At 35.1% G+C, this 18,559-nt stretch overlaps 1 protein-coding gene across 7 annotated transcripts in view; it reads right to left on the minus strand.

Annotated features, from left to right (window-relative positions):
• Positions 1-18,559, minus strand: part of LOC105431957 (uncharacterized) — a 52,675-nt gene that overhangs the window by 24,143 nt on the left and 9,973 nt on the right. For 5 of the 7 annotated variants that reach the window (XR_016139387.1, XR_016139386.1, XM_089077443.1 and 2 more), the window contains exons 1-8: positions 15,798-16,162; positions 10,985-11,251; positions 10,358-10,485; positions 9,572-10,121; positions 8,491-9,331; positions 7,701-7,778; positions 7,061-7,269; positions 6,560-6,795 (exon numbers count right to left, since the gene is read on the minus strand). Coding sequence is in view for 5 of the 7 variants with exons in the window: in XM_089077443.1 (XP_088933569.1) it covers positions 6,560-6,795; positions 7,061-7,269; positions 7,701-7,778; positions 8,491-9,331; positions 9,572-10,121; positions 10,358-10,485; positions 10,985-11,251; positions 15,798-16,147 (2,659 nt within the window). In the remaining 2 variants the exon portion in view is untranslated. Of the gene's footprint in view, positions 1-6,559; positions 6,796-7,060; positions 7,270-7,700; positions 7,779-8,490; positions 9,332-9,571; positions 10,122-10,357; positions 10,486-10,984; positions 11,252-15,797; positions 16,163-18,559 lie in introns of those variants that run through there. The other 2 variants (XM_089077432.1, XM_089077437.1) reach the window with 1 other exon arrangement.

Below are 18,559 nucleotides of genomic sequence, written 5' to 3' on the forward strand. Positions count from 1 at the left end.
TAAGTAATGGTAATTCTCCGAAGCAGCTCTGTAAAGCGGCAACATAGCAATTTAATGAAGAGCATGTTACGATGAAGCTCCAGTCCATACCGATCTAATAAAGAATTTAGAGGGTTGACAGCCTGGAGGAGCTACACAGCTGTGCTGTAACAAAGTACATCCCTTACGGAGTCTCAGTTACGCTGGAGGCCAGTGGACAAATTACGGCGCTGTTAGAAGCGACCGGTTGAACGCGCGCAAAAGTTCGCGCTAATGTTCCTGCCGGCTCGGAAGTAACTTGTGAACGTTACGAGCATGTTTGCTCGCACACGACGCTAACGAACCGTTGGTAAATTCCGACTTTTCACGACTTTGCAATCTTGAAATGCGACAGTGTGCTCGTTTATAGATTTCCTTGATTGATTTAATTAGCCGACGCGGAAAAAGATTGTGATAATAAAAATTTCTGAGCCGATAAAGATTCGCATGTACATCTTGTATCATTATATTTTTTCATGAGAAATTAATTCTATTATATTCTTTTACTGTGATTTTACATGTAATGTAAAATATAATATTATAATGACACAATCTCACGTAGGCAACCATCAATTTTACTCATTAAAAGTCGGAAATGTCCTTTTTTTGAGAGTGATTCATTCAATTGACATAAATCTTTTTTTTTTTTAATTGAAAGGTACTGCATGTGTCGATGCATGCAAGAAGGAGAAAAATATACGCGATTATTCGCGATGTACTAATAATAATGACGATAGGAAAGTGGTATGATAATGAGTGGCATAATGCATCGCGTGCGCGAGAAACTCTTTGTACTTTGTTATTGTACTTCGCTCACGCATGTGTCAGCGACACACGTAGGGGGATTGGATTTATATCTATTGTACGGTCCGAAACAATGCACTTTTAGCGCGCGATGCACTGGCGGAACGGCGGCGTCTAAATCTCTCCTTGGTCACGTCACACCACCTTGGTTTGTGTCCGCGTCCCCCTCGATTCCTCTTCGCCGTGCTACTACGCGCGAGATAAATTACATCCTTCGCGAGCGCGCGAGTCCGCTTCTCAACTGCCTCCGTAAACGATTGCGAAAACTCCATCGGTGCTTTTTCGCGAGAAACTCGCGGACGATCTGCCTCGCGAAAACGTTTCTAAAATCCTTTCTCTCGAATTTTTTTTTTTTTTAATTTCATTTAGATTTTCTTCTCTAGATGAAGGAGAGGCACGTCGATTTTGTTTGCTATGTAGTGCATAAAAATTTTACATTGGAATGAAATTCCAATAAAATTATGTTTTACCAGTTTGTTTTTTAAATTAAAATTTCCCGAGATTTCTTTCTCTTCCCTTTCTTTTCTTTTTATTGTTGAAGTACCTAGCACTCGAGTCATTCATTCTAAATTACTTCTCGCGTCTATATTCGATCAGAAAAAAAAACGAGGCACAATCAAGTGTCATGGTGCTTCGTTGTGAATGGAGTAGAGGAGGACAGAATTGAGGCTTTCTCTGTTGGCGCGCTTTATGCCTGCTTTTTACGCGCCGCTGAATTACCTGGTCAATGGCACGATGGGGGCCTATCGTTTCTGACCGCGTGTATGATTTTTCCGCAAGGTCTCCTCGCGCCAACCAGACCTTTCTGACTTCTCGTGAATGACTGTGTGAAAGAGCGGGAGAATGAGAACGAGAGCGAGAATGTGTGAGAGAGAGAGAGAGAGAGAGAGAGAGAGAGAGAGAGAGAGAGAGAAAAGATGAAAGAGGCGGATCAAATCAAGAAAGATTTCCAATTTTAAATTTAAAATGAGAATGATAGAAGTTGCAAACATGAGTCTTTAATATGATAAGAATTGAATGATACAAGCAAGAAAAATAAAAAGTAATCGTAATTTTCTTATACATAGATATTAAGAATAAAAAAAAATAAATTTTTAAACAGATCTTGTATACGTGAAACATAGTTTGACTTCATTTTTACGCTGAAGCTTGCAATTGTCAATGCTAGAATTAGATAAGTCCGTAAGACTTATTTTAAGTATAAAGTTGTACTTACATAAGTCTTACAAATTATGGACTTGTCTCATACTTGCATTGAAACCTATTATTGTCAGTGCTAAAATGAAGTAAATCTATAATTTACATGATTCCCTTTGAAAACGAAGTCATATTCTACTTTAGAGACACAAAATGTAATCTCTTGATGTGTTAAACAGTGGAACGACATAATAATAGATTAACTCAACTTTAAGAAATTGAAATTTTCTGTCTGAAAGAAATTTCTTTTCTACATTTTTTTCCTATGGAATCAAAATTTTTTTGAGCAGCAAAAATATGAGAATCATTTGAAAAGTTTGCAATTTAATATATAGATATCAATATCATGTTAAAAATTTTTACATTACGTTGTAATACTTTTTTCACGCAAACTATCGTACAATCAAGTCTTACAAAAAAGTTTTAAAATGCAATTATCAAATCGTATTCAGAACTATTACTACATAGAACTATCCTTGTAACTTCGATAAAATGTTTTTTAATTTCAAGAATTTCATTAAAATTTTTCAATTATAAAGTTCCAAAATATCGATCAATTTTTAGAATATTTTTATATAATTATATTAATCTTTATATTTTATAAAAAAATCATATAAAAAATCAAAAAGTGATCGTGTGATAATGTCCATAAAAAAAATGGTTTAACACGAAAAATGAATTAACACGAAATTCATCAAATAAAATATATTTTGACTTTTACGAAGAAAAATCAGTTTTGTAAAACGTTTTATCGAAGACTTATAATGCTATCTGTCAATACTCCGAAACCGAAGTATTGATACCGCCAGCAAGTATTGATGCTTTAACAAACCGTTTGAGATTCTATCTTAGATTTTTTCACTACTCAGTCTTTGACAATTAGTGTTTAGCTATCACTGCACGTGCAAATACACACAAACACATTTAAAAACGTATTAAATCACACAAAATAATACAATTTCATAGGTAAATCTCCATCCTAGTATAACTCTAAAGAATTACAAAAAAATTAAAAAATAAGTTTAAGAAATTTTAAAAAACTTTCTGTTTCTTCAGTACTATTTTTTTTTTTCATTATAAGGAAAGACAAGCGATTGTGATATGCGTCAAAGTTAGATGAAACAGATCAAAGTACATGAAGAGCTACGCAGGAAGCGTTTTATATTGTCGTTATTTCAAAATGAAATATGTACTCTTAATAAAGTTACATTCTTATATTCTTCCTTCAATATTAACGAGAAACTCGATTTTATATATTAACGAAGATATATATATATATATATATATATATATCTCAATAAAAGAAGCTATATAATTCTATTAAAAAATCGAAAAGGTATATATATATATATATATATATATATATATATATATATATATACCTTTTCGATTTTTTAATAGAATTATATAGTTTCTTTTATTGATTATCCGAGAATATATGAAAGCCGGTTTGAGAAAACTTGAAATGTTCGGCTGTCACTTTCAACGGCAGTCAGAAAAAGATGAGAAAAACCGTAGATGCGGAAAAAAATTGTATTTTTCAATTCTCCCTTTCTGTCGTCGCGAAATAAAGGCGGCTTTGATCGCCATACCAAGTCGAAGAAGGCGAGGCGAGCGATTCGCGTGGGCTACCGCCGCTAAACTGAGAGCGTCTACGCCGAGGGCACACCTGAATCCCGCACAGCGTCGGTCACTACCTTACTATGAAGTCTATAGTACCCCGACGCTATAGTGCATTGCGCTGTATTATATCGGGTGACCAGCACGATAAAACAATCGACTCCCATGCTCTGTTTTACCCTGTGCAACCTTTCCCTGACTAAAAGAATTCTAACGCCTGACTGAAAAACGGTGAAGATATCCTGAAAATACTAAAACACAAGAGTATCTTGTGTCCGAGTCCGAGAACTTCGTAAATAAAAACATAGAAATTCTGAATATTAAACTTTCAGTTCGGAACGGTCTTTAGAAAAATCGATTAAGATATCTATCGTTTATTTTCTTTCATTTTTGTTACCAGTCAGAAATTATATATCAAAAAAATCCTTAAAATCCCAAATAGAAATCTTTATTTTTATAACTCATAAAAATAATTACACGATTAATGTGTTGAGTCGCGCACGGTCGTGCGCGTTATTTGTTGGTGGTCGAATGGCGATTCCGCGACACCCCGTATATTCGCGTCGCAGGTGAGCGGACTATAGAGTGCCAGCAGGGAACGTTGTTATACTATTATTCCTATGCTGTTTCCCTGGGCTCCGCTTCGCTTCGCCTCACCTGCTGCCCACCGCCTCGCTCGCCGCCGCGCCACGTACGGATGATTCCGTGCCAAAACGATCATACTCGGGCAAGAATGGACGGTAAAGATGGGTAGATACGAGTTTTATTCGGAATCTGGGACAAGAACCTTGAGATTCACGAGCGAACTAGGCTCGAAACGTGGCGATAATAAGCTGCTATAAATTTAAGGCGCAACGATGCAAAGAAGATAACAGTGAACGAATTAGGCGAAAAGGCTACGGATTGAAGAATGTAACTTTAAGGCGAAACTTAATGTATTTAAAACAAAATAAAAAATTTAAAGTGCTAATAATTATTGTAATAACAATCAACTACAAATTTATTTACATTACTTAAGCATACCTTTTTTTCATGTTTCCTGTCTCTCGAAAAAAAAAAAGTTTTTCGTGGTAAAAATTTAAAGAAGAAAAATCATCATTGTCACACGTTTTGATACTACTAATCGCTTCTCGTCCATATTAAATATAAGATGACGACGACTCCGGTATAGAAAATAAGAAAATACATTGATAATAAAAACGTCAATGATAGTTGGACTACTTTTATCAGCTCCATGTTTGCTAAAATGTACACTTGTACGACGAAGCGAGAATTAAAAAATGCTGAAATGCTCGATTCGCGCTCAACCCGGATTTTATGATCGTTCCTCGATACCGCGCGAAATCGCAACAGCGGGCGTGTTTGGATCACGAAGACCGACGTTGATTCGGAATATGCACGTCAAGCGTTTTATGCACTATTAAACGTCGAATGCATTCCTTTCACATTCCATCGAATCTCTCGCGGCGGACGAAATACGAGATTAAGAATAATTGCTTTCTTAATGTTCCCGTTTGACGCGATGTTTATCGGAAGTGAAACGGAGATTTCATCGGAAACAATAAAGGGAAAAAGATCGCTTTAACGACGAGCGAAAACTGCCGACTTTTCCCGAGACAAATTCAACTGGCAAATCTTTCTAAAGATAAAGCGATAAAAATCAATCGAGACATTTCTTCGACGTTTTCATTGATTATTCTTCTTTCGTTATTCTTTCGTTATCATTTTCTTTTTCACTAGCGAGTTTATCTAATACTGCGTTAACTACGATGTAATTTTATGAGCCATTGTATTCCTTACTTTCTGTATGTAATTACTGAAATTTCAGAGATTAGATACGATTTTACTACCACTCGGACTCAATATTTGGCCAGAAACAAGTTTATCTCACGATTCAAACGCGACTTTTAACTTTCGGAATGTCAATGGTCCCGTACGGGGTCCGTTCTTGAAGAATACTGGCTGCTTTTTCACTAGGAAGTTTTTGAAAGGGTTTCGATAATCGATGAGCTTATTGTTACGAGTACGACTTTCTTTATGTATACATGCAAATATATTCATAGTATATAGTAAATCATATACGATAAATAAATTGTATAAAACGGAACGCTACAAACAATAAATATAAAGCATAAACGAATAAAAGAGAATATTTTTATGCCGATGAACTTAATAAGTGAAAGGGTTTTTTAGATTAGATTTTTTTAACTAAGTGAGAAATTAATTAAGAAATTGATTTCCATACCGAATATGAAAATATTTTTAATAAGAATCAATCTCTACTATATATTTATTATATATGATTTATAATGAATTTAAGAATTAAAGAAAGTTTGCTTCTTGTTAACTCATTAGCAAAGAAAAATCATGCAACTTTTCGTGATTGATTACGAGCAATTGTCGCAATGAGAATGAAAACACGTATTTGGAATTTAATTAGGAATCATGCGAACACGCGATTGGATAATTACGGCAACTATCGGTAGTCAATATACAGGCAGGCGATCGCGAAAGCGAAACGATACTTAATAATTACTATACGATAATTGCATCGTTCGTTATTATTAAGTACGGCTACGGCTTTTGAAAATACAAATAACTTGGAGAAAACAAACAAAATTAAAATTTTTTCCAATTAATAACAACAGACATTAGATTTGAAATAATTAACAAGAAGTATTATAAACAATTCTAAAAAATGTTTTAACTTTCTTTAATATGTAATTTAAATAAATATATGTTTAATGTTCGTATCAAGATTGCTATTATAATTTCAAATAGAAAAGTTATACATATATTTTAATAATTAAAAAAAAAATGTATGTTTAATGTTAACAGCTATGTATCAAGATTACTGTTAATTTTAAATAGAAGAAGTATACATGTACTTTAATAATTTTATAATTATTATTGTAATTACCTTGAGCATCGAACTGCCTCCTTCGTCGCAGCATTGTCCTTCCCTGAGAAGGAATTGGACCTGCTCTATCGTGACCATCTTCATTGATTTCATCCTCCCCTGCACTGGTTGCACTATCACGTTGCACAACTTCATCACCGCCAATCGTTGACGAAATCGTGCCACTGCTGTTTCCTCCGAAGAACTTCACTTTCCTGGCCAGTTCTGCATATCCGTGCAAACCGGTCTCGCTTAATCTGTAACATAAAATAACATTGCAACGTCTGATTTTAAAGATTTTTTTTATTTTAAGAGAATAATTTTATATTCCAAATTTAATATAATTTTAATATAATTTAATATAATTTAATTAATTAAATATTAATATAAATTTAATAAAATTTTGATTTAAAACGGATTGAATATCTTTCTTGAAAAATTAAAAGGAACAATACACGCAAACATGATTTCTTGCAAAGAAATTAAAAAAGAATTCATTTTGTAAAAATAAAATTGACGCACCTGACGCTCTCGCTACCACTACTTTCATATCTGGTGCTACTATTGGATTCTCTCCTGGTCCTCGTTATTGCATCGCGTATTCTTTGGGAAGCTGAACAGGAATCTCCTCCGGTTTTACGTGGCAATGCAGGAGTGGGCTCGCTCTCGCTCTCTCGAGGACTGTATCTCGATGATCTTGTGCTCAATGGACTGGCTTCCGGTGATAAATGCTGTTAATAAAACAAGAATTTGATTACAAGCGATTTTTTGCAAAATTTTAGACCCCCAAATATACAATAACATGATAGAAATAATATAAAATATATATATATAAAATATATATATTATATATATATATATATATATATATATATATTATATTATATTATATATATATTATATTATATATTATATTAATTATTATAATAATAATAATTATTTATTATATATATAATAAATATATATAATAAATAAAAAAGTGTCCAATTTAACATTAATTTATACATATTGTAAGAATTAAAATCTGAAATACCAATTATTATCTTATCTGTATCAATCTATTGTAATTAAAAATATTGATAATTGTTTTTTTAAAATCCTTTGAAATTTAAGTAATTTAAGAATGTAAATATCAAATTTGCTTTAATATAATTAAACTTACGCTTGAACAACGCTTATTCGGAGTATCATCGGTGTCATCCGGATTTGAGAATTCTTCTTTGGAGAACTTTCGTCGTATCTGCTCAGGGAACAATATGCATGACAATATCATGATTAGAGAACGGCATATTAAGCAACACGATAGTCATGAATAAATAATAAAATCATACGCACGCGAAAGTCTTCTCACTATAAGCTGTTATTCATAAATATGTAATTTCTTGTATTTTCATGAACGGGTCTGTCGCTTCCCAGGAAATTATTATTAATTGTTATTTCATCATTTCTTGCATAAACCACGGAATAATATTCATCTTTTACTTTCTATATTCCATACGTTTGAAATTATTTCTTGTCTTAAAAAAATGAAATTAAGTAAAATTAAGATATACGAAAAGATCTCGAAAATATTGTCGAAAAGAAAAGTTGTATTTGACTTTAATATAAAATAAATTTGAAATAAAAGATAAAACCTATGTATAAAGGTTAGAAAGAAAGTTTATATCTAATGTTCAAACAAGGTGTCCAAGTAGCAAATACGTATACAACCCTTTTTGTGTGATAAATATTAAATATACAGATTGTTTTTATTAAATAATATTTTCTTGCATCAGATTAATGTTTAATAAAAGTGAAAGTAAAAAATGTAATATTATAATATATACTTAATTCAACGGAGAAGGCTTATATTTCGCAAAGAATGCCGGTAACACCTCCTACGGACGCACACAAATACGCCCGCGTACGTCGCGCCCACACGTCACAAACAATACACAAGCATGTTCACTGACCACTTGGAACTCGTCCGGCCTCTTTCCATAACCGATCTCCAGCGAGCCCTTTCTTTCATCGACGATCCCAGTGACGTCACCGTCGCTGCCGACGTCCAATAATCGTTCGGCGGTGTCCCGCGTCTCTTCCTCGTCGTTGTCCTGCCCTTTATCGTTCTCCGTGATGGATTCAACCGGTTCTCGGGTCGCCAACAAATGCTTCTCGTCTATCGCCTCGTTGCCTAAGACCATCATGTCCCGCTCCCGTATTCGTTCGTCCTGCGTCCTATTCTCCGCGATGATCACGTCGATCATTCTCGCATCCTGGTGTTCCGTATCAACCTTCTCGTCCGATTGCACGTCCAATACTGTCGGATCTTGTTCAATCGAGGCGACTGCTTCCTCTCTCTTCGACGACGATTCTTCGGCGTCGTTGACGTTGTCCTTGCCGTCCTCGCACCTTATCCTGCTCTGTTCGCCGGCGGCTTTCGATTTCACTGCGCCGCCTACAATCTCCGTTATTTCTTGCTTATCCTGCTGCTTTCCTTTCGCGGATTCTTTGATCGAATTCACGTTATCCCTGCCCACGTCCTCCCGACTATTATCACGGCGAAAGATTCTTATTCCCGACTTGCAAGTTTCGTCTTTACTGGCGAATGTTGGTGAGATGACGAGCGACGGAGATTTTGCCTCCTCCTTAAAATCCTTTCGCATAGATCTTGATGAATGACGGATGTCGTCCTTGCTGTCTTGCCGCTTCAATCGCTCTTCCTTGCCACGAGGAGATAGCAATTTCGGGATTAAACTCGGCACGCTTATATCTTCGCGACTGCGACGTAAATCGTCGGTGCTTCCTCTGTACCTGCACAGAAAAGATGATATAGTAAAGGTTCTTCCTTTTTTTAATAATTATATAATTAATAATAATAAATATATTAATTATTAATTTATTTTTTATTTGTAATTAACAAATCATAGTGTCAATTATTAAAGATGATTTTCAATATTACATACAGGAGATATAAATGTATGAGATTTTAAAGATAAAATTTTGGATAAAATCAGAATTACATGCACAAGAAAAAAAAGAAAGAAATAATACCTCTGAGGAATAAGCGATCGTTTAGGTGACTCTTGTGGACTCCGAATATCCTCGAACTCCTTGGAGCTCCTTTTAAAAATGGGAATATTCGATCTTCTCTCGCCATGCTTCGGACTCGGTTTCGTCTCGGGTGATATGAACTTGGTGAGAATCCTCGGCGGTTTTATAAGTGACACTCTTGGCGTGCTATGCTCCTGCACAGGGTCCTCCTGTTCCTTACCCGAGCGCTCACTCCTTTTACTAAAAGATCTTATAGTATCCGGTGATGGCACTTCCTCCTCTGATTTCGGTTTTTCTCGCTTCGTTCGTTCGTTAATCGACGTACTCTTCTCGATCGCTTTAATTACATTTTTGCAGTTGTCATCGGTGTTCTCAGCGACATCTTTCACGTCCAAGCTGCTCTCTCGTGAATTCTCAAGCTTCGATAATATTTTATCGTCGAAGCCCGAATCCTCCAATGGTTCTCGATAATCCTGATGGCGGGATGGCAGGCTGCGATATATCCGCAATTCCGGAGACTTTCTCGCAGCTAACCAACGTGCCGGAGGACCTTTCGGGAAAATAATTTATATCGTAAATTTACTGCCATGCGAAACGGAAATGAGGCAATCGTGACTGAGCTTTAATGAAGAAACAAACAGATAATGAATATGAAATATAATTACGATATTAAAGTGACATTAATTTTCTTGCTAATATTTAACTCTCGCTGCCTGTTAAGGAAATTTTCCTATTTCTCAAACTTTCTACAGAGTCATCGACGGAAGATTGATTATCAGAACGCACCATTAATCGTCCACGCTCGTCGGATGCTGCGATTTAGTATGTCCACCGGGGTCGCTGTTTTCTCGCTGACGGATTCGCTGGAAATCGAACTTTCGTACATCCATTTGCCGGTAACGACGTGTAATTCTCTGAAAATTGAACGGATTCGAAATTAGGTCATCGCACGAAGATAGCAAGGAACAAAGGATCGCACGCCGCGGAAGAAGTATACTTTCCATACTTTCGACTTAAATTGAAGTCATTGAAGTTTCATATTTTATTCGTACATCATTTTGTCTTAGGAAATTATATTTTATTGACATTAATCACAATAAATATCTGCACAACAACTTAGTAAGAAATTTTATGAAATATGAATAATATCACACGAAAATCAATGATGTAACACTTTTTTAAGTTTTTTAAGTCGGACATATATTTAACTGTCATTTCCACAAGAATATTTTTTTTTATATAACACAATAAGTAAATGCGTGCAACGTATTTTTTTATTATAATTATTATAAATAAAATATAAATATTATACTCTCGTTTAAATAAAATATTATAAATAAAATTGATATTCTCAGCTCAGTACTTCGCGAAAGTGCCTCTTAAGGAAGCGATTTTCGGAAGGGTGACACTCACGCGATCTTGTTGCAAATGTTGCAGGTCCACTCGACTTCTTTGTCACCTCCTGCGTGGTTTCTGATCTCGATGCGACACTGCCGGCACACGCGGTGTCTGCAACGTGTGCAGGTCGCACCGGTGTTGTAAAGTCTACCGAACGGCGCGCCGCATCGCGCGCATTTGCGTCCTTGATGCGATGGTTCACCGCCGTTGCCGCCGCCACTGCCGCCGGACGCCTTGAGCAGCCCCCTTCTTCTCAGATACTGTAGATCAGCCTTCAGCCTCCTGCGAACACAAAGCCGGATGCAGGAGATCCCGACGAGGATACCCTCGTCGGCCTATCGTGCCGCAGTTGAACTTCGCAACTTTGCGGAGAACGTCGCGACCGCAGTCGCGCCAATGAAGGCTCGGCTGAAAGAGCTTTATTTTAAAGAAAATATTCAAATAATCATCTATTGCGCTAAATGAAGATATTATTTCTTAGACTGTATTCGACAAATATTTTACTCACTTGTTGTTCTTACTCATCACGACATCATGGTCTCTAATCCTAATTAACTCAATTACGAATACTCTTCTTGATTGTCAAATAAAAACGAAAACGATTAAACATATAAAAAAACATATAAAAAAACTATTCAAGCGTTAACCAATTTTATCGGGCGTCGAATTTTCCGCTGTCGAGTGCGACGCGTGATTTTATCGCCTGTACACCTAGTCACGGTTAATTATTGTTTACTTCCAGCCGCGGGTAATTAACGGCTGCTCGCGTCGTTCATTGCATGCACACACACCACACACACCACACACACCACACACACACACACACACACACACACACACACACACACACACACACATCATATATATATATCGTATCTTTGTATCGGCGAACGCGATTATTCATCGAACGGCAGAAACGAATGAGTTTACGAGCCGCGGATATATCTCGATCACTGGCATACCTCGTCGCCGTCGTCCTGGCGTGCGACTTAATGGCCAAGACTTACTCACGCAACTGACGCACGTGACGCGCCGTGTTCTCTACGAACAGCCGTTTCATCACACTCGAGCAGCCGCAAAAATCGTTCGCGCCGCCAGATTTTCTCCCTCGTCGTGCGCGAACGAGCGCGCTGTTAACTACGGCATTAGCAAATTTTTTGCTGCTATAATACGCGCATAGATATGCGCGTGATCGCGATTAATCCATGAGCATAGTCAACATCCATTGCTCTCTGTGTTTCAAACGTAGATTGAATAGATCATGATTTGTCAGATCAAGCCAAAGGGATATAATAAAAAATTACGAGCACTTGTTCCTGTACCCGTGCTAAGGAAATATTTATTGAATTCGTACAAGAATTTATATGGTTCATTTGATACCTCCGTACGTTTGTAATTAATAACGTTTGTAATTAATGATTAATTAATCGTCAATACGCACGTATAAATGTTATAGACGAGACTGAAGTCTATGCACGTACTTTATTTATAACGTTATATAATCACACATTTATTTTAAATGTCACGCAGCTGACGACAATTATGCAATTAATTGCCGACTTTATTCAGTCCCTGCGCAAACGCGCTCGCAAATCTTCTTAAGAATTTTTTTACGATATTAGAAAATCTCTTCGATCAATCGGTTGTAATCGCAACATTATGAATTAAACTTTCAAGATACCTTCAAATCTTTTTAACAAAAACATTGGCATCACTTGCAATATATATATATATATATATATATATATATATATATATATATATATTTTTTTTTTGTTTAAACGTTTGCTATGCAATGGGTGATCATATTAAATCACGACAAGAGACAATCTGTTTTCTCTCAGATTTGAAATGAGTCTTCAACGAGCGTTTAATCGACCGGATGATAAATCGCTATAGTACGCGTAAAAAAAAGAGCCTTTCGACGACGGAACACGACTATGTCGACTGATTGCCATGTCGGCGACAGTGACTCAGGGACGGTCGTATCTAGGCTCCTTTTGTTATAAAAAGATTCGACGTATCATTACGCGAAAGATTGCTACATCGCTCGTCGCTCGGTGCCAACAACGTTCTGCGACTGTGTTTCGTAGGTGTCCCACCGGTTTCTATTCGTCAGGCATGCGAAAAAAATCGCGTTCATGCAATTGATCGTACATTGAGAAAAAGATTCCTTTAGATTTAGCAATTCCGTTTGACTTGAATTTATTTAATTTAAACAACATAATTTTATATTAACTTTATATTATTTTGTTGAATTAAAAGTTTTGTTGTTTTGTTAAAGTATATACCATGTTGATTAATAGAAAAAAACACTATTATTTAAAGAAAATAATATTTATCTTTGAACTAAATAATACTTTGTTTGGCTAAATTAAATATTGTTTGAAATGAAAGAAAGAGATTCTCTAATATTATTAAATATAATAAAGAGTGTTTTTTTTCAAAAAATTTATTAATATAAATATTTTATTTAAACTAAAGCTATTTATCATTTGAAAAACCAAACAATCGAATTTGCTGAATCAATAATTGATTTGTTTGGACTATTTAAAAAAATAAATTTCTTCGAATCTAATAAAATTTATTAAATCCAAAGAAATCGTTCTCTCTGTGTAAGTTATATCAGCCGAATGACAAAACACGGTACTTAATTTCGTAATTCTATCGCAATAAGGTGCTTGAATGTCTTCAATCATTTTTATCTATCGTTTTTCGATCTCTCATTTTTTCATTTTGATTTTTACTATTTCATTTTTATCAATTTTCTTAACGGCGTGCGAATATTTATTCTACAAAACATATTCCTGAATTTATTCACGAAACGATTTAACGTGTTGCAATAATGAGATGCAGTCTTACTACTTTACCTATTCCCTTTCTCTCTCTCTCTCTCTCTCTCTCTCTCTCTCTCTCTCTCTTCAGTCTTGCTCTTTCCTTCTCTACCTCATTCTCCACATCGGATCAGGTACGAACAATGAATCGTGCAAGAGAATAGCGATAGACCAGCAAAAGAGTAGAATACCAATAACCGTTGCCGGCTATCCGGCTCAGGAAGGAAATTTCCATACCTGGCGATGCAAGTTACTACTCTGCCGTCGCAGATACGTGCGGGTTTTCATGAATAATTTTACGGCAAAGAACCAACAACTTGTATCAACGCGATGAGAAATTCAATTTAACAACAAAGAACATTCTAAGTTGAAAAGAAGATGCATGATAAACACGATGACAACGATGCAGGGGACGGAAAATCGCTTCGCCGATCGCGTGAACGCACATGCAGCTACGCACCTGACTGTTCATCCACTTCCGTCTCTGACAGTTGAGAAAACCCGAGAACAGTCATTGCGCTCACATCCGGCGATATAGCGACAACGTCTTGAACAGGATCGGATATCGCGATCGAGGAAAATTACTTGCTATATGCTATGTCGGAATACGTCACTTGCTGCATCGTTCTGTTAAGCTAAAAACGTGTCTTTTAACGTTTCATAACTTTATAAAAAGTCTCTATCATTTATAGAAATGTTTTAGATACGATTCATTCATTAAAAGTTGTTCTAGAAAAAAAATAAAGCAGAAATAAACGGCTTCATAAATAGAAGACTATTATATGAATTGAAACTATATAATAATATATAATAATCAATTTCATTTCATGTTATCTAAATCGATATCGATGATTTCAATCTCAATATTTAATAAACAATGAGAGGGTAAATCTCCTATACATAATTAAATTTTTTTTTCGACTTTTGTACACACTAAAAATATAAACTAAGAAAAATGTTTAATCCTTTGGATTTAATTTTTAAGATATAAATGAAGAAATAGATAGAATGTTAAAAAGTTGAAAAGATAGAATAGTAGTGCATTTTTTCCATCATATTTGAACTTCGTTGGAAAGGCAGATACGTTCGGTTGCGTAAAATATAAGCACTTTGCATTAATGCGAGATTTAAACGCGAATAGGCGTGCACATCCGGTTGCTCACTGCCATTTCTGAAAAACGAGATACGCTTAAAGATGAACCGTACTGGTTGAAAGCAATCATACCGCCAACCTATTTAATTCGAGAAAGATATTTTTTTTTCCTTTTACACAACGCAAATGCGACAGAGATCAATTATCGTATTTAAAAGTAATTATGAACTCATTTCTTATGTTTGAAAATACTTGTAGGTTAACTGGAGTTTTATGTATATTTTTGAGAATAATTTAAAACTCGTATAATTTAATAAGATTTTTCTAATAGAAATAAATAAATTTTTTACGCATTATTTCAAATTCTACACATTTTATTTTATTAAAACAAGATATCATAGATAATTCGTATATATTTTGAATATCTACACTTAATATTATTCTCGTGTTCTAACGTTATATTAAATGTAAATGCAATAGAAAAAAATTGAAAAATAGAAAAATATACAAATGAAATTATAGTGATCAGCATGAAGAAATCTTATGCTTACCCTTAGTAATACTTCCTGGACCAAATATATACAACACAAGCATAAGGCAACTATTTAAAAAAAATGACAAATGTAATGCAAAAACAAAATGCCGGATACGTTATTTCCACAAAATCCTCATTATCCTAATGACATTACCCAACATTTCCATTAACAGGATCTCCTCTAAAATTTAATATTCACTTTAATACGCATTCAATCGCGATCGCACTGCACACAATACGTTCAGCCTAGAAACCACTTTAGCTCCGACGACAGCTCTTAGACGTACTTAGGGCATTTTTGGAGAAACCGGGGACCACTTTCGGAATAGCCGAGAAATCGATCGCTGGGTCCCGTCGTCGGCTTACCAATTCAAATGACGGACACGCGGTTGAGCACATTGTCCCCATGTAATTGAGGGATTATTCGGCCAGGGGAACGCGAGCGGTCGCGCGCGGCTTCGCGACCCGGTCGGTCGAGAACACCTCGCAAGAGCTTGGCTCGTCGCGATCTCGCCGATCGGCGACGGGGGCCCGCCGCCGATGGGGCCCCTCGGCACGCTTCGTCTCGTTTCGCCTCGGCTCGCTCGTTTCGCTCTCCGGGCCCCAGCCAGCGGGGGCGTGACTGGACGTACATTAGACGACAGTAATGCCTCGTGGTAGACGACGTGGTTCAACCGCGTCGGACGCCTAATATGGCCTTTCCACTCGGTTTCCATCGCGGTCGATAACGCTCGCGTGCGATAACACGGATTTTCCGCGATGCGGAATAACTAGATCTTGCAGAAAAGAATGCAAAGTTTTGGAAAAACGTATGCAGCTAGCGAGACAAGGAGGTAAGAGTAAAGGAAAATATGTGTTTGAAGAAATCAGATATCGCAACATAGACGATTTGCATATCTTTGCAAGCTGCGGAGGAAGTTGCGTGGGAGGACACATTCATATCGTCTCATCGATCTTCAAGATCTCGTATTGAGGATGCTGTACCGTAACGGCACATCTAATCGCTAATCAATACGTTTCTTGAAGAAACGTATCAGGAAAAGCTAATAATGATGCAGATGATCTGGGTTATCCGGTTATCTGGCCTAATTCATAAACTGTTATATCGACATCTGTAAATACATATTCATCTGATTATAATTTCAAACACATTTATTGTACATCGGTTTACAAATCAAAGCTATAGTTTTAAATTTAATAAATTATTTATAAACTTTTTAATGAATTTATATAATTGATTTTTTTCTTAGAAATAAGCTGAGAAAATTATTTTAAAATTATAAGTTTTTAATTTTTGACGTTAAAAATAATCTTACTAAAAATTAATTAATTTCTTAAAATTATAGTCAGAATGAAAAAATTATTTCTATAAACATCTATAAACATTTTAGTTAAATAGAATACATGGAAAAATATTTATTTACATAATGTTGACAAACACTTTAATATATTTGTATATACAATATTAAATTTTTTCTGGCTGAGTGAGATAACAGACAGAATTACATTTTACGAGAATAAAGCGTTGTAAAATGCTTTAAATTGTTAGGAAATGCACTGAGTCGCTAAATAATATTATCAAGAGTTTCCACGCGGATGGTTTTGCATACGCGATAAGAGTCTGCAGAAAGCAGTTTTAACTTGTAACACGTGAAAGCGAGAAATGTTAAAGAGACGCTATGGAACAATTTAACATAAAATGTATAATTAAAAAAATATTGAAATAATAGAATTTATATATTATTGAATAAATGCAATTTATGCAATTTAAGAAGATGAAAAAAATCTTCCAGTGGTTAAGAAACAAATATAGATATTCAAAATATATTAAAATTTGTTTTAGATCGAAATATTTAAGTAGAAATCGAAACATTTATATTATCATAATTAATTATATTCTGAAAAACTGTATTTTACAAAAACACCATAATCCATCCAATAAAAAATATTGCCTGTAGAAGCAGAAAAAGAAAGCGAAAAGAAAAGTTCCAACATCATATTATAATTAAAAAAATAATTTCTAATTTTAAATAATACTGCAAGAAGACAGACAGCTTAAACTCTCTCACAGCAATGAGAGACTAAAAAAACTCAAAACTTGAAAAATTTTTTAATAATTGTCCCTTTCCTTATTGTGATTTTAAATTACAGCCTTTTGACTTGCCTTATTCAAATGACACTTTAATTCTTAGAAATTCGAGCGAAAAGGGGAAATCAGGTCGCAGGGTCAATATCTGGATATCATGTCTCGAGGATGACGAAGACATTTTTGCAACACGACAAAATGTAGAGCGGAAGAGGATAAAGAAAAATAATTATTTTCAAAGAAGAAAACCGACAGCTGTACTATATCATTCGTCTCTCGTGGAACAATAACTTTCCCATCATTACGTTAATTAAATTGTCAAGCGTTGCAAGAATGTTGTGATTAGCTTTTGAATCGGTCGACACATGAAGGTTGTGATTACTCATCAAGATAATATTTTATGCAATTCAAAGGGTCAATTGCACAATTGTAAAAGATGGTTTTTTATTTGTCAAGGATTATATATAAGATAAGAAAGGAATTTCAATTATTATGAAAGAAAATAATTGTATTATTGTCACAGAATGGAAAAATTATCGTTTAAATATACCATTCTAATTTAATTGAAAATAAACAAATTATGAAAAATCCAAGAAACTGTGAAAAATAATCTTCGTTGCAATTTACATTTGAGATTGGTAAAGTAAACTGTAATATATAACGCAAAGAATATAGTTCTCAAAATTACTAAAAACTATTTTTTTTTAGCGTACTTATTACATCCATACTTTTCTTATGTACAACTATTAATATTTCTTTTAGTAAAATTTCTTTTTTACTTCAATTGTTTTTTCAATATAGCAAAGATTCTTTCAAATATATCTTCAGCAATTTCTTTCTTACATGTGATAAATTCAATATAGAAGCAATTTTATAATTTTCTTAGCACGCACAATATCCCTTTCTCGGCTTCTTTATATTTCGTTTACCGTACGCCATCGCGATTCGACTCCACTTGCACAACTGCGGGCCGAGCGCGAATCACGTGTCGGGTCGAGCCTCGCGACAGCGGGGAGCGGAGCTCGCCTCTCAAAGCACGTCA

The sequence above is a fragment of the Pogonomyrmex barbatus genome, unplaced genomic scaffold (genome assembly GCF_055798465.1).
Source record: "Pogonomyrmex barbatus isolate J1 unplaced genomic scaffold, ASM5579846v1 scaffold1, whole genome shotgun sequence".
NCBI lineage: Eukaryota > Metazoa > Arthropoda > Insecta > Hymenoptera > Formicidae > Pogonomyrmex > Pogonomyrmex barbatus.